Consider the following 12,095-nt stretch of genomic DNA (forward strand, 5'->3'; position numbering starts at 1 on the left):
TGGCCAGAATGATGACAAAAAGCAGGCCACTCATCAGGATAATCACTAGAATCAGATAATAGGGCAGTGGCATTTCTGTAACATAAAATATAAACACAAGTGATTACATGGCTAGAATGATGACAAAAACCAGGCTAGACATCAGGATAATCACTAGAATCAGATAATAGGGCAGTGGCATCTCTGTAACATTAAATATAAACACAAGTGATTACATGGCTAGAATGATGACAAAAACCAGGCTAGACATCAGGATAATCACTAGAATCAGATAATAGGGCAGTGGCATCTCTGTAACATAAAATATAAACACAAGTGATTACATGGCTAGAATGATGACAAAAACCAGGCTAGACATCAGGATAATCACTAGAATCAGATAATAGGGAAGTGGCATCTCTGTAACATAAAATATAAACACAAGTGATTACATGGCTAGAATGATGACAAAAACCAGGCTAGACATCAGGATAATCACTAGAATCAGATAATAGGGAAGTGGCATCTCTGTAACATAAAATATAAACACAAGTGATTACATGGCCAGAATGATGACAAAAACCAGGCTAGACATCAGGATAATCACTAGAATCAGATAATAGGGCAGTGGCATTTCTGTAACATAAAATATAAACACAAGTGATTACATGGCTAGAATGATGACAAAAACCAGGCTAGACATCAGGATAATCACTAGAATCAGATAATAGGGCAGTGGCATTTCTGTAACATAAAATATAAACACAAGTGATTACATGGCTAGAATGAAGACAAAAACCAGGCTAGACATCAGGATAATCACTAGAATCAGATAATAGGGCAGTGGCATCTCTGTAACATAAAATATAAACACAAGTGATTACATGGCTAGAATGATGACAAAAACCAGGCTAGACATCAGGATAATCACTAAAATCAGATAATATGGCAGTGGCATCTCTGTAACATAAAATATAAACACAAGTGATTACATGGCTAGAATGATGACAAAAACCAGGCTAGACATCAGGATAATCACTAGAATCAGATAATAGGGCAGTGGCATCTCTGTAACATAAAATATAAACACAAGTGATTACATGGCTAGAATGATGACAAAAACCAGGCTAGACATCAGGATAATCACTAGAATCAGATAATAGGGAAGTGGCATTTCTGTAACATAAAATATAAACACAAGTGATTACATGGCTAGAATGTTGACAAAAACCAGGCTACTCATCAGGATAATCACTAGAATCAGATAATAGGGCAGTGGCATCTCTGTAACATAAAATATAAACACAAGTGATTAAATTGGTACTTTTTAGGCAAACCTTTTGGTTTCTTTCAATTTTGCATATTTATTGTCCCTCATTTTTTGACACCTCATAAAAATTGCAAATTTGACCTACCAGTATTTGTTATAATAATGTTGGTACATGTAATGGCTTATAATTTTATATTCTAAACATTGCATATTGTTATTCCATTCCCCCTTTTATATCTAATGATTATTTTATTTTCCAAGTACAGTGCGGTCTCTGAGTAACATATCTACACCCTTCACCTGACTTTTACTGATTCATATAGATTCTGCTGTGACATCAATTGGATGTTGCTTTTCCAGAAAGTAGAACTAATATTGAAGAAGATGCCTTTGTAATATACTAATGGTGACTTACTTTGCTCACAGAACATGCCCATATACCCTGATGGACACACACATTTGTTAATGGTGACTTACTTTGCTCACAGAACATGCCCATATACCCAGATGGACACACACATTTGTTAATGGTGACTTACTTTGCTCACAGAACATGCCCATATATCCTGATGGACACACACACTTAAATCTTTTGTGACCATGTTCTAGTCTTGCTGGTGTCCTCACACAACTGGCTCCATGCTGGCACAATTCTAATCCACACCATAAAACATCTGTAACAAAATGTCTTTGGTTATTTTAATATTCTTACTAAAAAGAACTATGGCAGATTTTACAGTATTGTGTTCTGTCTCCTACTTTCATGTTGCTAACGTGACAGAGACAAAAATGAGTAACATTAGCGACATTTGGACATGTCACATGAGCAACAACATCTTTAAAAGTTAAAATGTATGCACACAGTGATGTTTAATATATGCCTGGAGTAATAAAATTGTACAGTCTGGTTTAGAATTTCTTAATATACAGAATGTCATTTGTAGGTGTACTTTATATCAAATGAATACACAAGAAACCAATTCGTAATAGTAACATTAGCAACATCTACTATCATGACATTACGTTTTGTTGCGAACGTCTTTTTGATGGACGGAATACATTTAAGGTCCTCTTGTAACAATATTACATACAACTGACCTTCTTTGCTTCCCCATCATGTGAAGGAACTGACTCCGAATCTATTTTTGCAAAGGGCGATATCGTAACTCCTATACAGGAGAGTTACAGATCTAAATATATGTTGCTCACGTGACACTGATTAGGACGGAAACCTCGAGCAGTAACGTTCGCAAAAAATAAAACAGCCAATGATATTGATTCCTCCAGTCCTTTGACCCCCTTACGTCATCCAAATTTAATATGATTGCTATTTTCAATTATTTATAAAACCCGGGATAAAAATAACTACAATGGCCTGTCTGAGAACCAACAAGAAAATTGCGATCGTGACATACCACAATGGACGGAAAAGATGTGACGTTAGCAACAATATTATTAAATTACCTTTTTTAGCCTTTACCAATAAAAATCTGCCTTAAAGTTATGATTAAAACACAAAAGAAGACTTTTTATTAAAATATAAGTCCATGTTATTAGGCTCAACTTATAAATAATACTTCAAAATTTCACTCCAAATAAGCTGGATGTCAGTAAAGTAGGTCATGATGTCTATTCCATGTCTAATATTTTGAAATTGAAAACCCTCTAATTCTAACAAAAAACACAAACACAGAGTAATTTTTATTTTTATTTACTCAGAAAGACACATTTTATTCAATAACATAATGCATTACTCCATTACACAGTCTGTTTCACAGTTTCAGCAATTGCTTTTTTGATGGATACAAAAAAACAATAATTCCTTCTTATTGTAAAATCTGCCCTATATATATCATAGAGATCTTTTTTATGATGTTTTAAGTCGTAAGAGAATACAAAAATCAAACATTTAGCCCAGATATTATTTCAGGGAACTTTTATTACTTTATTTGTTCTCCCCCTGAGGGGAGTGGGCCGATCCTGGAGGTACTGCAATACCAGGCCAACCCGTGACGAGAGCGGAGCAAGCCCCTGACATCTCATCGAGTACCAAAAATCAGTTTAATATCGAAGTACCCACATGGGGTACGTATCAGATATTAAGCTGATAAGAACAGATACTACACTTTGATCTTAGCCAAAAGGCCGAGAAGCGATACCAGTTTCACAAATTCTCTGGGACCTCAATCAAATAAATATTTTCATAAGAAGAGGTATTGAATGTAAAATATGTCGACATGCTTTCGATGCAAAATTATTATCTTGTATGAAGGAATAGCCATCTTTATATTTCTAAATTCATAACATTACATTCTTTTTCTTTTTTGGTATTAATGAAGTTTTATTTACTGGCCGTGTTCAATCAATATTGCAAATAAAAGAGAGCACTTTAGTGAAAAGTAGATAATAGTTGTCGTCCTTAGCTTGTTATAAACATAGGTATAGTTTGTTCTATTTATAGCTTACAGGTAAAAATCTATAATAAGAAACCAGTACTGATCTCAGTGGCTTTTAAACTAACAAATTTTAACATGATGGTATTCTCATTAAATCTCAAAAGAAACTATGACAATAAATGTTATCTATCTGCATATTTTCAAAAGGAGTTTAATAGTTTACAATAATAATTAATTTCATCATAAACATATAATCAATCATTTATACATGTATTGACATTTATCATGCCATGTTCTAATGGAATCTATCCAATCCAGAGTTTAAGATTATAGAATTTTACTTATAACTTATTTTTAGGAATGTTATTTTTTAAAAGATTTACACTAGGGATTTTCATCCTCTGGATCATTAGTACCCTGGCGGAAACAAAGATACAACTGTTACAGATACACCTGTCATATTTTTAAAGAAAAAGTTCAATTACTTCTCAATGTTATATCAGAAATTTGTAAAAATTAATGGGAGGTTATCTTAAAAGATATAAATCAGTCACCAAAGTCTAATGAAAACAGCTCAAAAATCACTTTAATAAGGATTTCGACCCAAAACTTGAAAATCACCCCTTTTTATGAATAAAATTCAATAACTCAGAAAAAAATAATATAAAATTTATAAAAATCAAATTGTAGCTTACAACAATAGATACTAACAATTTACCAAAGTTTCATGAAAACTGTTGAAAGTAATTTTTTTAAATGAATTAAACCCGATAACCAGTAAACTTAAAATCTGAAACTCATAAATATGGAGAGGTAACTTACATCAATATAAATAAACAATTCACCAAAATTTCAGGCAAACTTTTCAAAGCAATTTTTAGTTTTTGTCTGAAAACTGGAAAATCCCCCTTTTTGTAATAAATCAAACCCCATTACATGAAAACGTAAAATCTAAAATACATAAATAGTTCACCAAAGTTTCTTGAAAATTGTTGAAAGGCTTTTTGAGTTATTGTTTAAACCTGGAAAATCACCCTTTTTGTATAAAACTAGGAAATGTAAAATCTAAAATTTATAAATAAACAGCTGCACCATGAGAGCATGATACGCCCGACGTCTTGTGTGGAAGTTTCATGCAATAATCATAAATAGTTTCTGAGGAAGTTTTAAGCAATAACCATTTCTTGTTTTTGAGACACTGCGGGACATGTGAAACCCCCCCACCCTACCCTAGTTTTTTTTTTTAACAAATATTACTAAAATAAAATTTTGAATCAAACCAAAAAGTATACAGATCTTTAAATTAGTATAACAAAGAAGTGTGTACAGTTTCAAGCAATAATCATAAATTGTTTTTGAGATATGGCGCGACATGTAAAAAAAAAACCTCCCCTTTTTTACAAAATACTCAATAACTCAAAAAATAAATTTTGAGTCATCACCAAAAAGTATACAGATCTTTAGATTAATATAACAAAGAAGTGTGTAAAGTTTTAAACAATAATCATAAATCGTTTTTGAGATACGGCGCGACATGTAAAAAAAACCTCCCTCTTTTTTACAAAATACTCAATAACTCAAAAATGAAATTTTGAATCATCACCAAAATGTATACAGATCTTTAGATTAATATAACAAAGAAGTGTGTAAAGTTTTAAGCAATAATCATAAATCGTTTTTGAGATACGGCGCGACATGTAAAAAAAAACATCCCCCTTTTTTACAAAATACTCAAAAATGAAATTTTGAATCATCACCAAAAAGTATACAGATATTAAGATTAATATAACTAAAAAGTGTGTAAAGTTTTAAGCAATAATCAAGAAACGTTTTTGAGATACGGTGCGACATGTGAAAAAAAAACACACCCCTGTTTTAGTTACAAAGTGCCGTAACTCAAAAAGTTTAAATCTTATTTTCACCAAAAAGTATACAGACCATTTGACCATCATAAGAAACAACTATATGAAGTTTCATGAAATTTGGATAAGTCATTCTCAAGTTACGGTGCGTCATGTTTACGCCAGACGGACAGACGGACACCGGACATTTGTATACCATAATACGTCCAGTCAAAATTTTGACAGGCGTATAAAAACAAGAGGGAGCTCACACTAATAGATATAAACAATTCACCAAAATTTCATTCAAATAGGTTAGTTAATGTTCAACATGTTGAGTATCAAACACTTTTTTTTTAAAACTGAATATCTTAATGATGATTGTGATTTTAATAGTTTGGTTTAATCTAGCCCAGTAGTTTCAGAAGAAAAGATTTTTGTAAAAGTAAATGACGGACGTCAGATGATGAAAGATGGCTCACTTAGTGAGCTATAAATGGTGTCATCAAACTTGTTTTCTTGCTACAAGTAAAACATTGAAATTTCCCTATAATTCCAGTATAATCTTTATACTTTTAGAGTTGTATTCCCTTAAATTGCTGAGTTGAAAACCAGATTAAAATAAATGGGACATAACTCTAGAACGATTAACAAAAATTCTATCTTGATCTGCACTGTTTTGTGGTAATAAGCATTATGTATAAGTTTCATAACATTTGGTTGAGGCAAAAGAAGTTCAAGACCAGAAACCAATTATGGCACTACGGATGGGCATAAAAAAACAAAAATATATGATAATGCAATAAATCACTTATTTTTCTGTACACAAACAAACAGTCTAAGGAATAAGTTGCAACACTGTCTCCAAGTGTGCAGATTGAGTCAAAGAACAAGATCAATTGTGTACTGCCATGGTACAATCCAAGATGGCGTTATACCATAAGTTAATAACAGTGTAGTTGCATTTGAATTTCCTCACTGGGTTGTGTAAGATTTTTTAATTAAATGTGGATTTTTTTTAAAGCTTATTTGATTGACAACCAATTATCTGTAAATCATACCTATTTCTACATCAGACGTTCGTCCATCAGATGACACACAATGGTAAACTCCATGTTCTCCTCTTTGTGTTTCTCTAAGTAGTAATTTATCATCAACAACAAAAACTCTGAAAAATATTGGTACAAAAAGTGAAATAGAAAATTGTTATGTTTAACTTTAAAATAGAGGAGATGTGATAAGCTTATAACTTTGGATCATTTTCATTGATGATAACTTTGTTATTCATTTTGTGGGTTACATAAGTAGTCTGTTTTAGTGGCTTATTTTTTCTTCAAAAAGAACAAATCGTTCATCATTTGAAGGTCATGGATTAGTTATGATCACAGATGAAAACATCAATTATATATATATACGGTAAGGGTCATGGAGTAGTGATGTTCACAATTTTTCCATAAACTTAAGTAGTGATAATCATACTGGAATTTTTTTATTTTTTTTATTAAAGTCATATGAAACTTCAACTTTCAATAAATGGGGAATGTGTCCATGGGACACAGATCATGCTCCTGCTTGCATATTATATAAAGGGACATAACTGAATAACGGTAAAAGTGATGCTACACAAATTTGTACTTAATCTGGTAATAACTATTGTGTATAAGTTTTCTAACATTTGTTTGAGGCAGCTTAAGTTAGAGGACAGATTAACATGTTTCACCAATTTTCCCATTTGTAAAGGTGCATTTGATTATTTTACATCAATTTCTTTTAATGATAATTTATATTTATGTCTACCAAATATCAAATAAAATAAAATAATGATGACTAAGGAAGGGTTTTTACCAATTAAGTATGGTACTTGTTGAATAATTTTAAGAAAAAACAAAGTTATATATGCATTATTTGCTTAATATTTCGTTAAAGTTGAAAAAGCTAAATTGAGACTGTTTAATTCTGTCACATCATATGATAAATTTGAATTTTACAAAATCTAGACTTATCATTTTAAAGATTGAAAAGCTTATTAGCTCTGAATTAACTATGTGTGCATTTACATTTTAGTAAAATCTAGAACCTTTGAACACATAAGTTTACAGTAAAATCTTTAACCTTTAAACATATATTATAAGTTTACAGTAAAATCTTTAACCTTTAAACATATATTATAAGTTTACAGTAAGATCTTTAACCTTTAAACATATATTATAAGTTTACAGTAAAATTTTTAACCTTTGAACATATATTATAAGTTTACAGTAAGATCTTTAACCTTTAAATATATATTATAAGTTTACAGTAAAATTTTTAACCTTTGAACATATATTATAAGTTTACAGTAAAATCTAGAACCTTTAAACATATATTATAAGTTTACAGTAAAACCTTCAAACCTTGAACATATATTATAAGTTTACAGTAAAACCTTCAAACCTTTTAATGACAGTGTGTTGATCTATTTTCTTTCCTTTAGGTGTAATCCAGTACACATTATTCTGTTGATTATTTTTTATTCCATGTATTCCACATTGTAAAACAGCATCATTACCTTCTAAAATCTGCATCTGTTGTCGTTCCACTAAAAAAAAAGTAAACGTGTTTGAGAAATTCAGTCACCATGCAATGAAATTAATAATATTATGTGAACAATGCAAATCTCAACCTGATCAATAGTCTAGGTGCTTAGTTTAAACAACTTTAAAGGGTAAGAAATAAATTAAATTAATTTTCAACAAGAATGTGTCCACAGTATAACTAATTTGATGTCCAAGTCACTCTATCAATTTCTATGTTCAGTGGACCATGAAATTGTGGTCAAAACTCCAATTTGGCATTATAGTTAGAAAGATCATAGCATGATTGGGAACATGTGTACTAAGTTTCAAGTTGGTTAAATTTCAACTTCATCAAAATCTACCTTGACCAAAAACTTTAACCTGAAGCAGACAGACCGACAGACAGACAGACGAATGAAGGAACAGACACACAGACCAAACAACATTTTTTCATTTAAAAATAGGGTGTGAAGACAAACTTTAAGGGACAATGAATAAAAGTTTTGATTACCTAGCTGGTTACAAGAATCTGTTATGCATCGTTTATTCTCCCGTGTTACTGGCCCTTTACAGTGCTTCCATCCTTGATCATGACAGAACTTCTGTCTGAATATAACTCCCATACCACAGGTGACAGAGCATTCAGACCACTGACCCCATTGTGATTCAATGATTATTTGAGCATGGGTAGTGGTGGTTGATGTGGTAGTTGAGGTCGTAGTTGAGGTTGTGGTTGAGGTCGTGGTTGAGGTCGTGACTGGAATTGGACAGGGTGACCTAGCACAAGAATCCAATTGTGAGTCCTGACCTTCACATCCTTCGTCAGCCATTTTACAGTCTCTTCTCCTTATAGAAATACCTGTTCCACATGACACACTACACTTACTCCATCCAGACCAAGAAGTCCATCGCTGATATGCTGTGAAAATAATAACATAGATTAGTAGCTTTTAATATGATAGACATTTTATGCTGTGAAAATAATAACCATAAATATGTCCTAACAGCAATTATAAACATTCCACTTTTATTTCAAAGAAAAATCTCATTTTCTTCATGCTCATGTAAAATGTAAAGACTATGATTGATTAATTGTTGGTTGGTTAGTTGCTTCATGTCCAGTGGCAAATATTTCATGCAAGTTCAGGACAAAGCTCAATATATGTGTATGAATTTTCTATATATATTTATGTACAGGTTCCATTCCGTCTCGGGGAGGAAGTTACGAAGCAGATTTACTCTTACATTGTTAGGTTGATTTTCTATAGGCACTTTATATATTTATGTATATATATATTCTTTATTTTTTTGGCCTTTTCCCTGTAGGTTTTCTATTTTTAGATAAGTGATATGTAATGTTCTTCATACTAGTATAGCTTGATCACTTTTTTAGACACATACCCAAAACTTTTTGTTTGCATACATATACAAATGTACATGCGTGATCAGTTTTATTATATCTAATTCTAATTTATCTTTTAAGTGGTAAGCTATTTCCAATTTTCATTACATGATCAATAATTTAATTATTTGACATTCTAAAATGACATTCTTCTTTAGCTTTGGATACAAAGCCCTGTTCTAGTTCCAATAAAACATGTGATTGACCTCACAATTGATATTGCAAAGTCAGATGAATTTTAAAAACGCCGTAGATCTACATGGACATTTTGTTGGTGTTGCTCTCTAGAGATTAAATAAAAACATTAGAAAAGTAAGTTTAGATGTGTCTCTCCTTTTTTTATTGTTAAACTGTTGATTTTTACATTTCAAGCATGTATTAAAAGTCCGCTTCAATGAACAAAATTTCAAAATAATCCTATTAGAATAAAATCAATTCTATCATGCCATGCTCTATGCTCATTGTAACATGGGTAGGCATTATATTTGTCAATACTTAATACCTCACTGACGTTTGGTTTTAATATATTGACAAATATAATGCCTACCCATGTTCATGATGTTAAAATGTGCATAGAGCATGGCATGATAGAACTATTTCTTAAATAAAATATGAGCCAAAACTTACCTGAGCAATCAGCTGGACAAGGGGCAAATTCCATACTTTTACCAATACATGATTTACCATGCTGACATTTCCTTTCCTTCATTCTAAAACTTTGACCTTTACAAGCCTTAGGACACGCTGTCCACTCTGACCATGGTCCCCAGGCATCTATACTATCAAAGTGCTGCTTGATGACTTTTAATTCTTCGAGTATGGCAGCTCTTGAAGCATGATAAGATATATTATAAAATTTATGAAAGATATCAGCCATGGCATGTCCAGTTTGAACATTTACATTTTCTGACCCAGTATTTTCACTCTTTATCAATTCAGCTCTTGCTTTTACCATATTCTCTAAATTCTGAATTTCAGATTTTGACAGATTAAACAAGCTCAATAACTTGACTACATCTTTTCTCAACATGACCATTATATATTCCTTAGAGTTGGTTAAATTCCTTGTATAGTTTTCCATCTTATTGCCCAGTTGAATCAAAACTTGACTGGTTTTATTTCTAGGTGATGCCAAGAACTTTTCAATGAATTTATGTTCAGGACTCTTCATGTTCTTATATTTGTCAATGGACATATATTCACCCATGTTCTCAAACATATGTCCATCTGTCCCATTAAGCATATGTTCATCTGTCCCATTAAGCATATGTTCATCCATGCCACCAGATATATGATCATCTGAGTCATCAGGCAAATGTTCATCTGTGCCATCAAACATATGTCCACCAGTGCCATCAGACATATGTCCATCAGTGCCATCAAACATATGTCCACCAGTGCCATCAGACATATGTCCATCTGTGCCATCAAACATATGTCCACCAGTGCCATCAGACATATGTTCATCAGTGCCATCAGACATATGTTCATATATATCATTAGATATCTTTCTCAATTTTGGTCTCTGTTGGTACTCAGAATTATGATCAATTGGAGCACTGTGACCTAAATTCTGCAAGCTACTTGTACGTTGTCTTAAATGTGGCCTCTGTTGGTACTCAGTTTTGCTTTCAATTGGATCACTGTGAACTACATTCTGCCTGTTACTTGTATGTTGTCTTAAATGTGGCCTCTGTTGGTACTCAGTTTTGCGTTCAATTGGATCACTGTGACCTACATTCTGCCTGTTACTTGTATGTTGTCTTAAATGTGGCCTCTGTTGGTACACAGTATTATGTTTAGTTGGACCACCGTGACCTACATTCTGCCTGCTACTTGTATGTTGTCTTAAATGTGGCCTCTGTTGGTACTGAGTATTATGTTTAATTAGACCACTGTGACCTACATTCTGCCTGTTACTTGTATGTGGTCTTAAATGTGGCCTTTTTTGGTACTCAGTATTATGTTTAATTGGACCACCATGACCTACATTCTGCCTGTTACTTGCATGTTGTCTTAAATATGGCCTCTGTTGGTACTCAGTATTATGTACAACTGGATCACTGTGACCTACATTCTGCTTGCTACTTGTATGTTGTCTATGGTGATATTCAGAATTATGATTAATTGGAACCTTATGAGCTTCTATCCTCGAGCTAGTTTCATGTTGCCTTAATTTTGGTCTTTGTTGATATTCAGACTTATGGTTAATAGATTGAGCATTTTGAGTGTTATGTCGTTGTACATAACCATAATGATATGGGGATGTCTGATCTATGTCTCTCGGGTATCTTCTGTGTCGTCTATTTTCTGTCAATGTTTCTAGAGCTTCTCGTTGATGAACTATTGATATAACCGTGTTGTTGTTCTTTGTTCTGATGGTTTTGTGATAATTGACAAGCTTCTCTGACTTCTGGACATGTCCAACAAAGCCCTCATCAACACCCTTTCTAGCCACAATGCTTCCATGGGAATGACGGCTTCTTCCTAAAATCACCCAAAAAATAGTTTTAAAGATTAATTTCTTGATATTTTTACAATTTTGAATTTGAATAAAATTTTTAAATACATTATTTTGGAAGAATTAATTATACAACCACTTAATGGAATATATTTTACAATATATATCACACCCCAGAAAAAAATAATGCA

General features: G+C 32.3%; 1 protein-coding gene and 1 non-coding gene across 3 annotated transcripts in view; both read right to left on the reverse strand.

Moving 5' to 3' along the window:
* LOC143057336 (uncharacterized) overlaps window positions 1–12,095 on the reverse strand; it is a 32,324-nt gene that overhangs the window by 12,014 nt on the left and 8,215 nt on the right. For both annotated transcript variants that reach the window (XM_076230637.1, XM_076230638.1), the window contains 5 exons: window positions 10,071–11,930; window positions 8,553–8,960; window positions 7,920–8,064; window positions 6,548–6,654; window positions 1,789–1,923 (listed from right to left, as the gene is read on the reverse strand). In XM_076230637.1, coding sequence (XP_076086752.1) covers window positions 1,789–1,923; window positions 6,548–6,654; window positions 7,920–8,064; window positions 8,553–8,960; window positions 10,071–11,930 — 2,655 coding nt within the window. The remainder of the gene's footprint in view (window positions 1–1,788; window positions 1,924–6,547; window positions 6,655–7,919; window positions 8,065–8,552; window positions 8,961–10,070; window positions 11,931–12,095) is intronic.
* On the reverse strand, window positions 3,214–3,406 carry LOC143057971 (U2 spliceosomal RNA). The gene has a single exon (XR_012972895.1). It is a non-coding gene; the product is annotated as a U2 spliceosomal RNA (small nuclear RNA).

This window comes from Mytilus galloprovincialis, chromosome 13 (assembly GCF_965363235.1).
Source record: "Mytilus galloprovincialis chromosome 13, xbMytGall1.hap1.1, whole genome shotgun sequence".
NCBI lineage: Eukaryota > Metazoa > Mollusca > Bivalvia > Mytilida > Mytilidae > Mytilus > Mytilus galloprovincialis.